General features: G+C 38.0%; 1 protein-coding gene across 4 annotated transcripts in view; it reads left to right on the top strand.

Moving 5' to 3' along the window:
- The window catches only part of Kif27 (kinesin family member 27), a 90,736-nt gene that overhangs the window by 39,342 nt on the left and 30,921 nt on the right, over positions 1–20,473 (top strand). For 3 of the 4 annotated variants that reach the window (XM_048331331.1, XM_048331323.1, XM_048331314.1), the window contains 6 exons: positions 545–648; positions 2,275–2,430; positions 5,504–5,709; positions 10,514–10,711; positions 17,303–17,416; positions 19,300–19,476. In XM_048331331.1, the coding sequence (XP_048187288.1) occupies positions 545–648; positions 2,275–2,430; positions 5,504–5,709; positions 10,514–10,711; positions 17,303–17,416; positions 19,300–19,476 (955 nt within the window). The remainder of the gene's footprint in view (positions 1–544; positions 649–2,274; positions 2,431–5,503; positions 5,710–10,513; positions 10,712–17,302; positions 17,417–19,299; positions 19,477–20,473) is intronic. The other variant, XM_048331318.1, reaches the window with a different exon arrangement.

The raw sequence follows: 20,473 nt of genomic DNA, 5'->3' as shown, positions 1-20,473 counted from the left end.
CTCCATTAAATATATACAGTCATATAATGTGTTACAAAAATAATGTTTGAACCAACATTATCAATTGTAAAATTGAGAAAGCTTTATGAAGCTTTTGTAGTTATTTTAATGTTCAGAGGGCATGTTTCAGATTTTCCAATTGTGTTGCCAAACATGATAAATTTTCCATTGGATCCAATATGAGAGACATCATTTTGAAGAATATTAGCAACATTACTCTTATTTTTATAGATTTTTTTAACATTTCTGATAAAAGCATACAAGAAAAAAAGCAGGGGCTGGGGATATGGCCTAGTGGCAAGAGTGCCTGCCTCATATACAAGAGGCCCTGGGTTCTATTCCCCAGCACCACATATACAGAAAATGGCCAGAAGTGGCGCTGTGGCTCAAGTGGCAGAGTGCTAGCCTTGAGCAAAAAGAAGCCAGGGACAGTGCTCAGGCCCTGAGTCCAAGCCCCAGGACTGGCCAAAAAAAAAAAAAAAGAGAGAAAAAAAGCAGATAAAAAGCTATCTTTGATTCTGATTATTGTTGATACTCCTTTTAGCTGTAAAGGTCGTCAGTGGATTAAAAAGCCAGCTTCTATTTGTTCTCTTGTTGAGTTGAATGATATTCAAGATGAAACGCAAAAGTCAACTTTGGGAAATGAAGGTACATAGACTTTCTCAAGTAATTTAGACCTAATGTAAGCCACTGCTATTTTTTTTTTAAGAAGAATCAAGGAAGTCTCAAAACTGGAAATTAACAGGAATGTTTTCAGGATTTGTAGAACTTCTTTTGTATTCTCAATTCTATGAGCTCTTGGTTTTCACTCTTTCTGTTCCTTTGTAAAAGTTTTTTTTTTTTAATGAGATGATTACTCTCTCAGAACTGAAGTTTTTATATCCCATCCTGAATATACTCTCTACCTTCAGAACACATTGCAGTTTGTCTGCTAAGGGTCTTTTGACCTGTACTGGCACTTATGCCTGTCATTAGTACTGGAAAACTAGTTATCTACTGAGTACTTGTAATGTTTTAGAACAAAACTGATGACAATTTCTATGCATCAAATAACAACATTCAAAACTGGTGTCACGGGGCTGGGGATATAGCCTAGTGGCAAGAGTGCCTGCCTCGGATACACGAGGCCCTAGGTTCGATTCCCCAGCACCACATATACAGAAAACTGCCAGAAGTGGCGCTGTGGCTCAAGTGGCAGAGTGCTAGACTTGAGCGGGAAGAAGCCAGGGACAGTGCTCAGGCCCTGAGTCCAAGGCCCAGGACTGGCCAAAAAAAAAAAAAAACTGGTGTCACAAAACCATATTATAATAATAATATCAAATAGTTTCTCTAGACATAAGTAGGTCAATTTATAAAAAGTAAGGTTACAGACAAGTTAACATGAAAACTGCTATAGTATGAATAGACCACATCTTTCTGAGTTTTAACATGTAAATAGTTACCTAAATTTGACTATGAATAAAACTAAAATAAGGGCTGGGAATATGGCCTAGTGGCAAGAGTGCTTGTCTCGTATACATGAAGCCCTGGGTTCAATTCCCCAGCACCACATATACAGAAAATGGCCAGAAGTGGCGCTGTGGCCCAAGTGGCAGGGTGCTAACCTTGAGCAAAAAGAAGCCAGGGACAGTGCTCAGGCCCTGAGTCCAGGCCCTAGGACTGGCAAAAAAAATTTTTTTTAAATGTACTAATAAAACTAAAATGACTTCACAGTGCCTTGAACAAAAAAGCTCAGGGACAGTGCCCAGGCTCTAGGTTAAAGCCCTAGGACTGGCAGAAAAAAAAAAGAAAGAAAAAGGAAGGCTTGTTATGAAAAATAAATTTCAAAGAAGACTAGGATGTTTAGTGACATAGTTAATTTATATTGTAGTGCAAGACAGTAACATAGTCCTGGACTGCATTTTCTTTTTCTTTTTTAATTGGACTGCATTTTCTGATCCCAGTAAAACTAGATGGTCACAGGGAAAAAAATCCACCTGTCTGCCCGCATGGAAATGTGGTGCCTATCTCAAATAAGTCCAGTTAAAGGTAGTGGCAAACTATTTATCCGAATCTGTGTCTGGTGAGGGGTGGGGGATGCATGTGTGCACACTTAAATTTCTGAAATGAAAACTCTTACTATAAGTTAGAACACTTTATGCATATACTCCTTTCCTTCCTATTTATCTCTTCCTGTCCTGCCTTTAAATTGCTTTTCATTTTAAACTCAGTTTTAGTTGAATATTTTATGAGCAGACATGTTTGTTTTTGAGTTTTGTTTCTTCTGTTTTAAAGATTTAAAGATTGAATGCCTTCGGAAGAGTCAAGAGTCAAATTTGCAAAAATTAAGAAGTTCAGAACTCATACTTAATGAAGCTAAACAAAAAATGAGAGAACTTACAATTAACATCAAGATGAAAGAAGATCTGATTAAAGAGCTAATAAAAACAGGTAATAGTGTTTTTATATGATTAAAATTGTTTCTGATGTGGTAATATTTATTTTACTTTATAAAGCTCAGAATTATCCATTCTGGCTTGGATTAGGTATACATGAAATGTTTTACAAACAATATGTGGAGATCAGTCATCAAAAGAGTTTGTTATATTGAGATTTCATCTAGGAATTGTTGTATCCAGTGTGAATTGTACTGACATTCTGTAGCACTTACACATTAGAAAACTGTGCTAGACATCTAGGTATTTATTTGTCTGAGATGTTTTTCTAACTCAATTTTAGTTCTTGTGCTGGGGATAAAACTCAAGGTTTTTAATGCTTTATAACTGAGCAATTGTTCATTTTATTATAAATTTTAAAGTATTATATTTTAGGTGTAGATAATTTTTACTTCTCTAAAGATTTAAAGATTTGTTCTTGAGAGTTTTTAGGAATAAGGATATTTGGAATGTTCTTAAAGCACTTTAGCAGTGATAACTAATGAAAGAATCAACTTATTTTTCAGTCTAAAGTAAGACTTCTTCCAAATAGTAGCTACTTCGGTCAACAGTAACAACAGAATGTGTTCACTATATTTCATCAGTCTAATACTTTTTCATATCTTAATATCTATGAAATCAAGATGCATCTTATATCAGTAGCATTTTAGCATTTTATAATGATATAATTATCCTGTTTTTTCTTCGTGGTTTATAAAATTGGTTTGTTGAACCAATTGACAAATAATTCAAGATTTGTTAAAAGTAGTTATAGTTATATGTATCTTATTGAAGATTTTTCTTATTTAATTTGGAGGTATAAAGTTGAATTCAGTCACACATAGGAGGCATGTTCCAGACCACTTAACTATATATTGCAGTTCCTTAGTTGAGTTCAGTAACTATTTTTTTACTAAAAACATACAAGATTTTTCCATGTAGCAGTAGAAAAATTTGTGTAAGAGTATCATAAGTATCATATGTTGCTTGTACCCTGAGCTCCAGACTCCTACCATCAGTAGTCTGTTGCTATAATAGAACAACTAAAACCAAATTTTGAGTCAGTAACTAGTCTTAGATGAAATGAGATATAGAAAAGACAGAGATTTCTGCATCCTTCCTTTCCTCTGTTTAAGTATTCATAAGTAAAGTTTTTAAAATTCATTTTGTTGTTGTTTTTTTGTACTGGACTGGGTCTTGAACTCAGGGCCTGGGCACTATTGATTCGTTTTTTTGCTCAAAGCTAGTGTTCTACAACTAGAGCCACAGCTCAGAGATAAGTCTAGCAAAACTTTCTGGCCCAAGTTGGCTTCAAATCTTCACCAGGCTAGGATTACAAGCTTACGCCAGCAGCATTCAGCATAAGTAAAGCTTTTAAAAAAGATTCTTTAACAGCTCAAGGTTAAAAGATTCTTATGTAACTATCAGATATATTGTGACCTTATATAAATGTTGATTAAAATAAGCTAATTGGGGCTGGGGATATAGCCTAGTGGCAAGAGTGCTTGCCTCGTATACATGAAGCCCTGGGTTCAATTCCCCAGCACCACATATACAGAAAATGGCCAGAAGTGGCTCTGTGGCTCAAGTGGCAGTGCTAGCCTTGAGCAAAAAGAAGGCAGGGACAGTGCTCAGGCCCCTGAGTCCAAACCCCAGGACTAGCCAAAAAAAAAAAAAAAAAAAAAAAAAAAAAAAAAAAAGAAGAGCTAATAGGGCTGGGGATGTGGCCTAGTGGCAAGAGTGCTTGCCTCCTATACATGAAGCCCTGGGTTCAATTCCCCAGCACCACATATACAGAAAATGGCCAGAAGTGGCGTTGTGGTTCAAGTGGCAGAGTGCTAACTTTGAGCAAAAAGAAGACAGGGACAGAGCTCAGGCCCTGAGTCCAAAAGCCCCAGAACTGGCAAAAAAAAAAAAAAAAAAAAAAAAGAGCTAATTGTAAGAGCCATGTCAATGTAGTTGGGGAAGTCTAAATATGGACAAGTGGGTATTAATGTTGTTAAGTATAACTTTTTGCTTATGCTTATATACTTTGTAGATAGTTATTGAGGTATGTAAAAGTGAGAGTAGATAGCATCTAGGATTGCTTAATATTTGCTTAAATGTTCTTTTTTTTTTTTTGTCAGTCATAGGGTTTAAACTCTGGGCCTGGGTACTGTCCCTAAGCTTTTCAGCTCAGGGCTAGCGTTCTACCACTCGAGCCATAGTGCCACTTCCAGTTTTCTGGTGGTTAATTGTAGGTAAGAGTCTTATGGACTTTCCTGCTCTGGCTGGCTTTGAACCCAGATCCTTAGGTCTCAGCCTCCTGAGTAGCTAGTATTACAGGTGTCAGCCACCAGCACACAGCTTGCTTAAATATTCTTTAAGCAAAACATCACAAAAGAAGGCTTTCTTGAAGCAAACTGTCAAAATATTCACAATTCTTAAATCTAAGCAATGAGGGTTCATTTTTACTATTTCTTTACTTTTAATATATTTAATTTTCTCATAATTTCTTTAAAAATTATAGAGTTTTTAAAAATTCAAGAAGACAGATAGGGTATCAGGAAGCCAATGTGTACTAAGAAGACAGAGTCATACCTAATAGCCTTCTTACCTACAGTTTGATGCCAGTAAAACTAACCTGCAATTTTAGAGGATAAAAAATATCGTAGTAACTCACAAAAGACAAAACAGTATGAGAATCTACTTGGACCACACAACAACATTGTTAAGGAAGTTTGGTGGGAACCAGGAGTCAATGGCTCACACCTCTAATCCTAGGTACTTAAGAAGCTGAAATCAGCCAGCTCAGACAGGAAAGTCCATGAGACTCTTTATCTAATAACTACTGAAAAGCAAGAAGTGAAGTTGTGGCTCAAGTGGTAGGGTGCCAGTCTTGAGCAAAAAGCTGCCAGATCCTGAGTTCAAGGCCTAGTATCATCACACCCATATAGACACACACACACACACACACACACACACACACAAGAAGCATGGTTTCTCACTACATTTGTTAAGGGTAGAGACAGATGGAGTTTTAAAGTTATTTTTAATTATATTTAATGAATTTTTAATTTTAATTTTTTTCTGTTGTTATTATGGTGAAGGTAATGATGCCAAATCTGTAAGCAAGCAGTATTCTCTGAAAGTAACAAAACTAGAGCATGAAGCAGAGCAGGCGAAAGTGGAGCTGACTGAAACACAGAAACAGCTACAGGAACTGGAAAACAAAAATCTTTCTGATACTGCTTTGAAGGTCAAATTACAGAAAGAGTTCCGTAAAAAGATGGATGCTGCAAAGATGAGAATCCAGGTAACTTAAAAATATAATTAAGAGCCAGGTGTTGGTAGCTCATGCCTATAATCCTAGCTACTCAAGAGGCTAAGACCTGAGGATCTCAGTTTGAAGCAGGTCCATACAGGAAAGCCTGTGAGACTCTCATCTCCAGTTAATAAGCAAAATGCTGGAAATGGAGCTGTGGCTCATATGGAGAGTCTTGAGCAAGAAAGCTCAGGGACAGAACCCAGGGCCCAAGTTCAAGCCCTAGAACCAGCACCAAAAACTGTAATTAAGAAAACTTTTTAAAGCCTTTCTATTCATATTTAAGAATTCTGCTGGGCTGGAATATTGCTTAGTCATAGAGTACTTGAGAAGTGCCTAAGCCTCTAGGCTTGATCCTCAGCATTACATATAAATCCCACAAAGCAGGATTCTTGCACCAAGTTAGGAAAAAAGTAGGATTCAGTTTATTAGCAGTAGAAACTGATGGCAATTTGTTTTTCTGTAGTGTGCTGATTGGTTTACATATTTTATAATTTGGGTAGTATATTACTTTATTGAGTAAGTCTATTGTTTTGATTTTGATATTTTAAAAACCTACATGGTAGGCTGGGAATATGGCCTAGTGGTAGAGAGCTTGCCTCATATACATGAAGCCCTGGGTTCGATTCCTCAGCACTACATACATAGAAAAAGCTGAAAGTGGCGCTGTGGCTCAAGTGGTAGAGTGCTATCCTTGAGCCAAAAGAAGCCAGGGACAGTATTCAGGCCCTGAGTTCAAGCCCCAGGACTAGAAAAAACAAAACAAAAAACCTACATGGTAAGAAACAAAAATGGCCACGGAAATAATATCCTTTCCTGAAGGACAAAGGGTTAAACAACAATTCTGTCATCCATAGAGAAAGAGGGAAGCACAAAGGAAGAGGATCATAGCCCAGGCTTGTCCAGGCATAAATCAAGACGCTACCTTGCTCAAATAGTAGAGTGTCTGCCTAGCAAATGTGAGGTCCCAAATTCAAATACTAGTACAACCAAAAAGGAAAAAAGGGATTTCAGTAGTTATTCCAGTACATGCATACAATGTTACCTAGTCAAATTCACCAGCTTTGTCATTCTGCCTCATTCCCCTTCCCCATTTTAAAATAACTTCTACAAGTTTAATTGTTCTATTTTCATACATGCATAGAAAGTACTTAGACCGTATTCACCCTCTACCCTTTCCATTTGCCTTACTCCACCCACAAGTATTCATCCCCAATAGAATCTATTATATAGTCTCATAATTCATTTTCTTTAGTGTGTATGGATGCAGGGGATGAGAGAGAGGGTAGGAGATCATATCAAAATACATTTCTTCTATATGAAGACACACATGCTATTAGATAATAAAGGGATAAGGGAAATGTGGAAAGGGAAAACAACAGAAGAAAAAAGAAAGAAAACAACAGAAGAGATAAATCTGACTAAAGTATAAGGTATACATGTGTGAACTACAATGGTGAAACCTTCTTGTGCAGTCATATTCACTAAATATTTGTGAGTAAGAGAGAACCTGATAAAAGCAGACTGTTTTAAAAAGCATGTAGGAAAAGTAAAAACAAAATGATGGCCTCTAGAAGGGTACCTGTAATCCTGCCAGCCCCTCAGCCAGATCTGACCTATCCATCATGCCCAGCAGCTGCTCCTTCCCTGACTTTCACATGAGCTCTTACTGCATGGAACTTACACAGTAGCTTCAACCTAGCATTAAATTTTAAAGTCTTGCCTAGTAATTTTACCTTTCAGGAGAAAATACGGCAATACTTAATAAATTCAAATAGGAGGAAGACTTAGCTAAATTAGTGATCTAAAGAGTGAAAAACTTAATAGTAATTTAATTACTTTCAGATTCATGGAGTTCCTTGGAGAAATTACTTTGTTGAATAGATAAGAAAAATGTACAAATAACACAGGTTGGTAAATAAGACATTTCCAAAGAACCCACCATGGACTACTATCCGTGGCATTTTGTGTACACTCAACAATGGGAACTATTACAGACAGTTTTCTGAAACCGTGATTGATTGGTTTAAGAAAGGTTAGTAACTTTGAGTAACACACAACTCAGCTGTAATTCCTAATGTTTGAATTTAACTATAACTTCAGAAATAGCCACAGTTAAAAATTCTGTTCTAGGACTGGGGATGTAGTTCAGTGATGAGTCTAGTATGTGTGAGACTCTGGGTTTAATTACTGTTACTGGGAAGGAAAATCCTATTGTGCAAGAAGGAATTTTATTGTGTGTATAAGGAAGCCATTTTCAGGTGCTTTGGGGATAGTCCTAGTGTTTTGTTATATCATAATGAGTTTTCTAGAATGCCTCTCTAGTTCTTTTTATTTTATAATCTGTTGCTTTCATATTGCAGAAGCATCTTCCCATTGTTTTGTTATAGATAGAATTGAATTCATTTGACCTATTTAGAACATTATTTTGTTTGGCAGGGGGAACTATGTCACCACTAATTTTTTTAAACTATAAGTATCTGATATGCAGCACGTATCACAGGTGGAGGTGAAAGTCAGTTCCCTTGCCACTTCAGAGATCTAAATATCTCCATTAAAAATTGCTACCTAGGGGGGCTGGGGATATAGCCTAGCGGCAAGAGTGCCTGCCTCGGATACACGAGGCCCTAGGTTCGATTCCCCAGCACCACATATACAGAAAACGGCCAGAAGCGGCGCTGTGGCTCAAGTGGCAGAGTGCTAGCCTTGAGCAAAAGGAAGCCAGGGACAGTGTTCAGGCCCTGAGTCCAAGGCCCAGGACTGGCAAAAAAAAAAAAAAAAAAAAAAAAAAAAAAATTGCTACCTAGGGACTGGGAATATGGCCTTGTGGAAAGAGTGTTTGCCTCGTATACATGAAGTCCTGGGTTCGATTACCCAGCACCACATATATAGAAAACGGCCGGAGGTAGTGCTATTGCTCAAGTGGCAGAGTGCTAGCCTTGAGAAAAAGAAGCCAGGGACAGTGCTCAGGCCCTGAGTCCAAGGCCCAGGACTGGCAAAAAAAAAAAAAATTGCTACCTATATATCCTTTCAAGTCACTACCAAGTTAAACTAATAGAACTTGAATATATGAATTGTTTTAAAGGATGCCTGGTGATTGTTTATGTTCTACCTTCTATTTTTTCTCAAAATATTTATTTTAACTTACAGTGCATATGCTAGATTTGGGGATCAATTCTTTTTTACTTCTTGATCCTTCAAATGAAAGCCTTGATATCTAACAAACCACTGACTTTTTTTGTGCCAGTATGAACTTGAACTCAGGGCCTTGACTTTTTTTGTTCAAGACTAGTGCCCTAACAACAAATGCTGGAGGGGGTGCGGGGAAAGAGGAACCCTTCTCCATTGTTGGTGGGAGTGCAAATTAGTACAACCACTTTGGAGAACAGTATGGAGGTTTCTCAAAAAGCTCAATATAGACCTACCCTATGACCCAGCCATACCACTCCTAGGCATCTATCCTGAACAACAGGTCCCAAGATATCAAAAAGACATTTGTACTTCCATGTTTATCGCTGCACAATTCACAATAGCCAAAATATGGAAACAACCCAGATGCCCCTCCACAGATGAATGGATCCAAAAAATATGGTACCTATACACAATGGAATACTACATAGCGATTAGGAATGGTGAAATATTGTTATTCGCAGGGAAATGGTCAGCACTTGAACAAATAATGTTGAGCGAGACAAGCCTAGAACACAGAAAACAAAGGGGCATGATCTCCCTGATATATGACTGTTAAGATGGGGTGACAAGAGAGACAGTGGAGACCAGGTCTGTGAAACCAAAAACTGCTTGTCAAATGGTATTTCCCACAGGATTGGGTCAGTGACCCAACATTATGTAACTAGAACCAAACAACTACTCAACATATAAAGGTCAAATTTGACCTCTCAGTGGAATACAGTAGCTCAAAAGCTATGTATGTACGTTCATATGAGACTACTGTCAACATATTGTCTAATGTCAACATTACATTTAAAGCCCTAGGCGAATTTTCTTGGGCGTAGGCCACGTGGCTACTGTCTATGTTCTTGGTACATTGTGTATTGTATATATGTCTGCCTGACCTAGGGAAGGGAAAGAAAAACAGGGTGTAAGGTATCACAAGAAATGTACACACTGCCCTACTATGTAACTGTACCCTTTTTGCACAACACCTTGTCAAAAATTTTTTTGTTTAATTAATAAATTAAAAAAAAAAGACTAGTGCCCTGCCACTTTGAGCCATACCTCCACTTCTGGCTTTTTGGTGGTTAATTGGAGCTATAAATCGTATAGAGGATTTTTCTCCTTGGACTGGCTTTGAACTGTGATCCTCAGATCTCAGCCTCTTGAGTAGCGAGGATGATAAGTGTGAACCACCAATACCTAGTCAAATCACTGATTTTAATAAGACATAACAAAATAAAAAAATTTCTTCTTTGTGGTTAGGGATCTGGGACGAGAGAATCTTAAAATTTAAGTTCTGTTTCATGCTGTATAACTTTTACCATGTACATATATTTTTAAATGAAAGTTCTTAATAATAAAGCAAGGTCCATTTTCTCTGGTTGTCAGCATCAAGAAGACTAATCTTTGTTTACATGTCTGATAAAAATAATGATGATCTTTCCAAAATTAGAATGGCAAAATTAGAAATGCAGAAGAGCAAACAAGTGTTGAACCTTTCAAAAATAAGTGAAAACCTAGGAGAAATGGCTGCTCTTACCATTTAATGAAAAGATTAATTTTAGTTAAGAGATGAAAGAGATGCACTTTTTCATTTTGAAATATTCTGTGATCTCAGGTCTTACAGAAGAAGCAACAAGATAGTAGGAATTTTGCGTCATTGTCGATTCATAATGAGAAACGTGCCCATGAACTAGAGCAGAATGTAGATCACATGAGATACCAAAAGGTACAGCTGCAAAAAAGACTTCGAGAGGAAAATGAAAAAAAGAAGCAACTAGATGAAGAAATTCAGCGAGATCAGCAAAAAATCAAAGTAATATTGTCATACATTCCTGCTAAGTATAATATGAAACGTTAACTGCTCAGAGCTAAAGAAGCCAAGGTCTTGATTCAGTTGGCTTGTGAAGTGTCTGTCCTTGACCTGCCTTTCACTGCTGTCCTTACTCACTTCAAACCTTTGTTCATCTAAATAGTAAAACCTATTTATTGAATTCTGAGTACTGTCTTGAAGGCTTTGACTTCACAAAAGAAGGTACAGTGATAAAAGTTATCTTCGTGGGATCTTTAATTGAAGTTAGTCAAAAACACAAATTTATAGAGTTGACTTTTAAATAATGTAATTTGTAAAAGCTTACCACTTTTCAAAGTGCTTTAACATTCATTGTCCATGTGGCTATATGGAAAAAGTACAGACGAAATGGCCCATGTCATTCATAGTGCACACATCAGGGATCAGGCTGGTGATGTACCCAGCAATTCCACAGACTAGATAGCTGGGAAGGCACTAGAGCTGGAAGCCTGTGCTCTGGAGCAACACTAGTATTAGTTTCAATCCCAGCTCTCATTTCTTGGCTAAGAAAAAGCAGTTATCCTTTTTGAGTATGTCTTCTTGTTTAGAAAATTGTTTTATTGTAAAGGTGAGATACATAGGGATTACAGTTGGGTAAGTTGAGTATTGAGGATATTTCTTTTTGAACAGTGTCACCTCTCCCTCATTTTCTCTCAGTTTTTTCCCTCCAGACCCTCTTCCCTCACCAAGTTGTAGTTCATTTTCAAAGTTCATTTTCAAAATAGCATCCAGTTGAGTATCACTGCTGACTTAGTTGACCCTTTGTCCCACCATTTCTGTACTTCCTCTTCTCCTCTCCAAATCAGATAAACTTACATACAAGACAAAAGGTACAGAAAAAATTTTAAAAGCAACAAGAGGGAAAAAACAGAATAAAACCCACAAAAAGTAAAAATATGATCATCATATTCATAATTTATCTAGTATTATATGCCCAGCTGTGTTCATTGAGATGGCAAACAGAACTGAAGGATTGGAACATGGAGATTTCCTACAGTTTTCCTTTTATTAAGGTTTTATTTAGAGCAATTTTAGATTCTCAACAAAATTGAGAAGATCTAGTCCCATAAATCCCTCAGACTCCTTACATTTTTGACACTGGATAGACTCTATTTACAGACCATAAAAAAACTTAGACTGGCAAAAGAGCTTGCCTCATATACATGAAGCCCCGGGTTCAATTCCCCAGTACCACATATATGGAAAACGGCCAGAAGTGGCGCTGTGGCTCAAGTGGCAGAGTGCTAGCCTTGAGCAAAAGGAAGCCAAGGACAGTGCTCAGGCCCTGAGTCCAAGGCCCAGGACTGGAAAAAACAACAACAACAACAAAAAACTTAGACTTTGGTTATAGAAGAGAATCTAAGAGCATTTACTCTTTTTTTGTTTTGTTCCAGTCCCAGGGCCTGAGCACTCTCTGAACATTTTTGCTCAAGGCTGGGGCTCTACCACTTGAGCCAAAGCTCTTTTTTGGTGATAAGAGGTAAGAGTCTCACAGACTTTGCTGCTCATACTGGCTTGGGACTATGACCCTTAGATCTTAACCTCCCTGATCTAGGATTACAGGCTTGAGCCAGCAGCACCTGGCTCTGCTGTTTGGTGTGTGTGTGTGTGTGTGTGTGTGTGTGTGTGTGTGTGTGTGTGTGTGTGTGTGTGTGTGTGTGTGTGTGTGTGTGTGTGTGTGTGTGTGTGTGTGTGTGTGTGTGTGTGTGTGTGTGTCCTGGAGCTTGAATCCAGCACCCAGTGCCTAGGTGTTGCCCCTGAGATTTTATGCTCAAGGCTAATGCTCTGCCAGCTATACTTCTACCTTTTTATGTAATTGGAGATGAGACTATAGACTTTCTGCCCAGGCTGGCTTTGAACTGTAATAGTTAGAGCTCAGCCTCCTGAGTAGCTGGAATTATAGGAGTGAGCCTTTTACTAATTATTTTTGAAATGGGGTCTTGCACATTTTTTTTCCTGCCTGGGCTGGCCACAAACCTTGATCCTTCTCTCAGACTCTGGGATAGGTGTGAATGACCAGCCTTATTGTGGTTTTGATTTTCATTTCCTAAGTTACTACATCTTTTCACATGCCTATTCATATATGTTCTTTGGAGGAATGTCTATTCATATCTTTTGTTCATTTTATTCATTTATTGAGGATTTATTTTTCCTCTTTTTATAACTATATTGTGTAATTCCATTTATGCATAAAATATATTTTCATCAAATTTACTGTTTTTCTTATGCCTCTACCCTCTCTTTAAAAATTTATTTTCTTTTTGAGGCAGGGTCTCACTGTGTTTCACAGGCTTACTTTGAACTAAGTAGCTCAGGCTAACTTCAAATTCAATCCTACTGATGCAGGCTCTTGAGTGTTGGAATTACAGATATTCATCACAGTACTCAACCCTTTTCGATTCTTGTTTTTTTCTGCATTTATTATTAAATTGCAAGAATTACATGTGTTTCAGCTGGACTTGGTGGCACACATCTATAATACCAGCTCTTGGGAGGCTGAGACAAGCTCTATATACCAAGTTTCAGGCTAACCTATGAAACATAGTAGAGACTCTGTCTCCAAAAATAACAGCAAAAAAAGACATGTGTGGGGATTGGTATATAACCTAGACTATCCTGAAACTAGCTATTTAGCTCATAGCTACATATCCTCATATCTCTACCTACTGAGTGTTGTAATTACAGGGTAGTATTGACCACTGACAATATTAAATCTATGCATGTGCATAGGAATTAGACATACTGCAGCATACTTTAAACATGTGTGTGGACAAATAGGAATAATAGAAATTCAACTTCAAGTATAAAGTGTCTGGAGAAAGTTTCTTTTAGCATCCTGGAATTGCTGATACTCTTTTTAATTTTATTGTCAAGTGACATACAGAGGAGCTACAGTTAAATACATAAGGTAGTGAGTACATTTCTTGTCAAACTTGTTACCTCCTCCCTCATTTTTCTCCCACCTTCCCTCGTCCCCAGTCCTCCCACTCCCTTGCTGATACTCTTAACAAGGGTGAGAAGCTAAAATATAACAATGGGCACCGGGCACCAGTGGCTTACACCTGTAATCCTAGCTACTCAGGAGGCTGAGATCTGAGGATCATGGCTCAAAGCCAGCCTGAACAAGGAAGTCCATGAGACCCTTACCTCCAGTTAACTACCAGAAAACTGGAAGTGGCGCTGTGGTAGAGTGTAAGCCTTTAGCTGAAGAGCTCAGGGACAAAGCCTAGGCCCAGAGTTCAAGCCCCATGATGGACAAAACAACAACAAAAACAATGGATTAGAGCAACAATGGATTAGGAAAAACTAATGGGAGGCAAAATAAAAATCTGGTCCAAACTCATAACTCAGATTGGCATAGAAACTTCTTTAGCCTGTAACAGCCTGTGGTCCTTATGAGCACATCTCTCTCCTACCATGTGATGGTATTTGCCAGAATAAGGGAACTAACCTGATGTCTTGTTTATTCCTTATTCTGACAATGTAATTATGTCCTCTAAAGAATTCTTAAGTCTCCTCAAGATGGCATCTAGTTTATGTGGTAGCTGAATATGTAGCTTTCTTTTGCTGCATCCCATAGATTTGAAGGACATGATTGGCTAGAATCTTCTCTCCCTTGTCCATCATTCCTTGACTAACCTGTGATTCAAGGTGTGATACACCCATGGCTAGAAAAACTCATAGGCTTGTCTGCCTACCTTTTCCAGCATGTGGATGCTTGAGTTTCATCTTTTCTCCATTTGCTTCTATAACATTGTAAACTTGTGTTGAGATTACAGGGTTTTCTGTCTAGCTGCTAGCCCAGTGCTCTCTTCTCCTCTCTTTGGGGTCCTGTTCCTTACAATGATTGGCCTGCATTGACCTCTCAACTCAGGATTCATGCTATATAAGACCATGTTGTCTAATTAGTCCCACTTTCCTAATGGTATCTCTGTTCTTTCTATGAGTCTAGGCAATCCTAGGGCTTCTACTGCATTATGTTCTCTCTCTCTCTCAGATGGAGTAAGGCCCCTTCTGCTCTTGCTGACACCTTTTCACTCCTTTTTCTGAGCCAAAACCTAAAGGACACTTGAGACACAGATCTTAATATTATTATTTTATTTTTCTCTCTTCCATTCCCAGGGCTGGAACACACTAGTCTTTTATTTCTGTTCCACTAGTGCCACTGAAATTACCTGTGGAGAAGAAACAGTTTCCATTTATTACAACTCACAGCTAAATACTTTATTGTAAAATATTAATTAATAGAAAAATAGGCCAGGGATAGGTGGCTTTTGTCTGCAATGCTAGCTACTTGGGAAGTTGAGAATAGGAGAATCAGTTTCAGACCAAACTGAGCAGGAAATTTGTGAGACCCTTTTCAACCCAGAGCTGGGTATAGTGCCATGTGTCTATCATCCTAAGCTATATGGAAGGCTGAGATTGGGAAAATCAAGGTTCCAGGCCAGTCCAGGCAATCCATGAGACTCCGTCTCTGGGAAGGAGTCTGGATGTGGTGGCACATGCCTATCATCTGAGCAACTACAGGAAGCCTAAAGTAAGTAGATCATGGTCCAGGCATGTGCCCAGGAAGAAAATAGGATCCTATTTTGAAAATAACCAACACAAAACAGAGCTGGCAGCATGGCTCAGCAATACAACCCTTGCCTAAGAAGCACAAGACCCTGAGTTCAAGATCAGTATTGGCCATCCCAAAATTGAAATATACAAATGAAAGTCTATTTTCTTTTGAGACAGGGTCTCACTGTGTTGACCACACTCCCTGCAAACCTGTGCTTCTCCTATCTCAACATCCCAATCACTGGAGTTATAGAAAGTTACCACTTTGCCTAGCTAAAGTCCTTTTCTCTCTTTCCCCTGCTTTTTCTTTCCCTTCCCTTATTCCCTCCTTCCTTTTCCTTCTTCCTTTCCTGTACTCTTGGCCTTCCCCATCCCTCTCTCCTGGCAGTACTGGGGTTTTTAACTCAGGGCCTCATGCTTGCTAGGCATGCACTCTACTGACGAGCAAAGCCTCCAGTTCTTCTTTACATTTGGAGATAGGGTTCCATTTCCTGCCCAGGTGTGTGCCTGGACTTCAGTCTTCCTGTTTTATGCTCCCTGCCACAGCTAGGATGCAGCAGGTCTCACCACATCCAGAATCTTGTGCAGAGATGGAGTCTATTGGACTTTTCTGCCTAGGCTTGTCTGGAACTGTAATCCTCTCAATCTTAGACTCCCAGGATAGAATAACAGATTATACAACTGCAGCAGCTCTTGGTTGAGATTGGTCCATGTATGTGTGACTTAAACTATGATCCTTTTTTATCTGAGCTTTCCAAGTAGCTAGTATTACAAGTATAAACCACCAGCACCTGACTTACGTTCTTTTTTTAAAATCAGTATCAATAGATGTATAATTATCCTGCCAAATTGATGTCTAACCACAGACCTTCAGTTTTTGTACTTATCCATCATGAGCCACTAACAGGTGGTATAAGAAACAGGATCTTTACCCATGACTTTGGTCTGGTTCCTGCCAAAGTTTAGTGGTGGGCAGCTCCATCTTCTCCAAACTCCAGGGGAAGACCATGAACTTCGGGCTTCTTGACCCTTAAAATGTGGATGGAAACAAACTAATGGAATTTTGATCTGCCTTGCAAGGCTGTTGAATGCTGTAGACTCCCTATTTGTGAGCACCATAAATGAATATTCTCTTTTGCATTTCTACTATCATAAACTCAAATATACCCATTGCTAGCTCTGTAAAAAAAAATTGTATGTGTGTGTGCCAGACCTGAGGCCTGAACTCATGGCCTGGATGCTTTTTCCCCTCAAGGCTAGTGCTCTACCACTTGAGCCACAGCTCCATCCCAGCTTTTTTTTTTGCCAGTCTTGGGGCTTGAACTCAGGGCCTGGCCACTGCCCCTAAGCTATTTTTTTGCTCAAAGCTAGCACTCTACCACTTGAGCCACAGCACTACTTCCAGCTTTTTCTGGATATGAGATGCTGAAGAATCAAACCCATGAGTTCATGCATGCAAGGCAAGCACTCTGCCACTAAGCCACACTCCCAGCCCCACATCCCCAGCCCTTTTTCTTTTTAAACTGGTTAATTAACACAAGAGTTCCACAGACTTTCCTGCTCAGGCTGACCTTGAATCATGATTCTCAGATCTCAGCCCCTTGAGTAGCTGGAATTACAGGCATTAGCCATCCATGCCTGCCTTATAAATGGTATTTAAATTAATTTGTTATGATCAAACCTAGGGGTCTGGCAAATAAATACTCAGCCACTGAGCTATATCACTAGCCTAAAATTATTTTCTTTTCAAAAAGCCCGATTTTTCATCTACTTACTTTCTCATTTTTCAGCTAGGATAAGTAAATGTTAAGAAAACGATTTTCAGGCTATGATGTGTTTATAGCTCAGTGGTAGTGAATGCACTTAGCACACTCAAGACCCTGAGTTTAAGTTATAGCACTCAAAATAAACAGCAGCAGACAAGAAGCTATTATCTACATATTTAATAGCCAGGTACTAAAAGTGCTGAAGTGTCTTTAATTTCTTTTTCTACAGGAGCTTCAGTTAAAAAACGAACAGGAAGAAGGTCTAAAACTGAAAGCTCAGGACCTTGACACATGTCACTTACAAAAGAGAAAAGGCCCTTTTGGACAGGTAGAACCACTCCAGGTTTGTTAGCTCTGTGTAGTGTCTCTGTTTCCACTTCCTTTTGATGGTTGTCTAATTAGAAGTCAAAAGTATGAATTCGGAATAAAATATCAAATACTTGTGTAAAATTTTAGTATTCCTTAATACTAAAAATTATTTCTGACCCAGAAGTTGCTTGTTCTTATTTTAAAGAAATATGTTTATTTGGAAGTTATAGAATACAGATATGAGCTCTGTGTTCACTAGCTTGTTTGTTCTGACTGTAGTCTGGTTTATTCCCACGGACACAGGTATGTTTCTGAAAATCAGAGCCCTACAGTCAAACAGCTCCAAATTTGATATACACAATAAATATTAAAGAATTATTATTTTAGTTCTTCATTTAAAAATAAAAGTCACAATCCATAAGGTAATTTCTAAGTTCAAAGAAATGAAATAATTTTAAGGAAAAATAATGTGTATTAAATTGTATTGTATTCCAAATGTAAATACATCCATGTTAATTGTGAAAGTTTTACTCCCTTTAAATTTTACATACATTATTAGTGACAGTCAGACATGGATGTATTCCCACATATATTCTCTTTACCCAGAAATGTCTTCACAGTCATTTACTTTTCTTTTGTTTTTTTGCTCCTGTTGGAACAGAGCTTACAAAGATCTTTTTTTTTTTTTTTTTTTTTTTTGGCCAGTCCTGGGCCTTGGACTCATGGCCTGAGCACTGTCCCTAGCTTCTTTTTGCTCAAGGCTAGCACTCTGCCACTTGAGCCACAGCGCCGCTTCTGGCCGTTTTCTGTATATGTGGTGCTGGGGAATCGAACCTAGGGCCTCGTGTATCCGAGGCAGGCACTCTTGCCACTAGGCTATATCCCCAGCCCTACAAAGATCTTTTAAACTCCACTAATTGTTGAGGAATGATTGAGCTTTAATTGCAGACTTTGTAGGTCTCCTATTAGACTGTCTAAGGCTAGAACAAAAGGAAATTATTTGCAATGGTTAACTCTTCCTGTCCTAATGATTGTCAAGCTCCTATTTTAGGATTCACTATAAGAGCATAGTATTTAGATCTGGACGTTAAACTGACTAGCTTTGTGCTTTGGTTGCCTTGGCCATTTTACTCTTTGTTTTCATGCACTTTTACTAAATCACTGTCTCAATACTAATTTGTATGAGTTATTTTTACCAGGCCAATCAATAGGTGGCTGGACAATAGTGTTGATTTTTCTTTAGTTCAGTGTCTTTATGATACCACTATGTCTTCTTGATAGAGTACATCAGAGTCATATTCCATTTGTTGTTCTTCCATTTGTACTTGTGTTTATGCTTGTTTCTTTAACAAAATACTAACTTTCTAGCTTTTTATCTTCTAATGTCAGAAGTTAACTGCAATGTAAATTGGTTTGTTATCCCACTGATTAATGATTGAATTAAGTATTTATTTACTTCCTTTGTTCACATTTTATTTAATGGCATTGTGAGCCAGGCAACACTTCAGCTGTTATGGATAGAGAGGTAAATAGCACAGCTCCTACAGTCAATTGAGTAGCTCAGTTGGGGGATGATAGACTTGTAGAGCAACTGTCCATGTAAATATTATGAGGGACGTGCACACCTCTAACAATAAAAAGAATCTTTAATACAAGTAAAGAAATTTGTCACTCCTTTTTTTTCAGGCTGAATTACTTAACACTCTTGAACATATTTGGGGAATCAATTTTAATTTGTAATAAAGCAACACTAGAACCACTCCTGATAGTTTCAGACAGGAACATGAGTTATTTTTTACCAATTGTCTTAATGTTTATTTCAGAGGTTTTAGCCAATCTGAAATTACATTATCACTATGTTATTTTTATGGCAGAAAGAAAAACAAATTATGTTGTTTCTTTGAAATTTTAATGTAGAAACTGGATGAACAAAAGAAATGGTTAGATGAGGAAGTAGAGAAAGTTCTGAACCAACGCCAAGAATTAGAGCAGCTGGAAGAAGACCTAAAGAAACGTGAAGCCATAGTTTCTAAGAAGGAGGCCTTGCTACAGGAGAAGAGCCACCTGGAGAGTAAGAAGTTGAGATCTAGTCAGGTATTCTATTTAACTTGTTGTTTAATTCTGGTTCTAGGATTTTTTTTCCCTAAAAGGTAAATTGTGTAATTATGAAATTAGAAATCAAAAGGTGGAGTGCTTGCTTTTAAGCACAAGGCCTGGAGTTCATTACTTAGTAATGCTAAAAAAAAAACCCCAAACCCCAAGTATTCTTATTCTCAGTATAGTTTTCTTATTATTACTTACCAAACAACCATCACCAAAAATTTTCAGTTTTGAGGTAAAATGGTGAGTGTTTTTCAGGTATGATTATTAATTTCATTATTATGGCAAAATATTTTAAAATAATATTTACCTTTTTATAGTTATGTAGCCTAGGTTGTCCTTCAACTTGAGATCTTCCTACCTCCCCCCCGCTAAAATTTGTCATTTTAATCCCTATTGAGTATACAATTCAATGGCATTAATTATATCTCTAGTGTATTGTAAAATCATCACAACTATCTATTTCCAAAACTTTTTGATAACACAAATAGAAGCTCTGTGACCATTAAGCAATAACTCCTCACTTCCCTTCCTCCAAGCCTCAGGCAATCTTTTTTATTTTTTTCTGGTCATGGGGCCTGGGCGCATTCCCTGAGTTCTTCAGCTCAAGGCTAGTGATCAACCACTTTGAGCCACAGTGCCACTTCCAGTTTTTCTGGTGCTTAACTGGAGATAGAGTTTCATGGATTTTCCTGCCTGGCCTGGCATTGAACCACGATCCTCAGATCTCAGCCTCCTGAGTAGCTAGGATTACAGGCATGAGCCACTGACACCTAGCTAGGCAATCTTAAGATTTATCAACTTCAGTATTTTAAATTAATTGTATCATTTGATACTTCATAGTTGAATATTGATCATTTGGAAGAATGAATTTGAAATCTACCTAGCTATCACCACTACCCAAAGTTAGGAATTGGCAGGATTCTTATAAAAGAAAGATTTTGTAAAACGATGATTTGCTTGTATCTTAAGTTATAAAGAATTTTAAAAC

Source organism: Perognathus longimembris, chromosome 1 (genome assembly GCF_023159225.1).
Source record: "Perognathus longimembris pacificus isolate PPM17 chromosome 1, ASM2315922v1, whole genome shotgun sequence".
Classification (NCBI taxonomy): Eukaryota; Metazoa; Chordata; class Mammalia; order Rodentia; family Heteromyidae; genus Perognathus; species Perognathus longimembris.
Note: the sequence above shows the minus strand (reverse complement) of the source record. Positions and strands in the feature narration are given on the sequence as shown.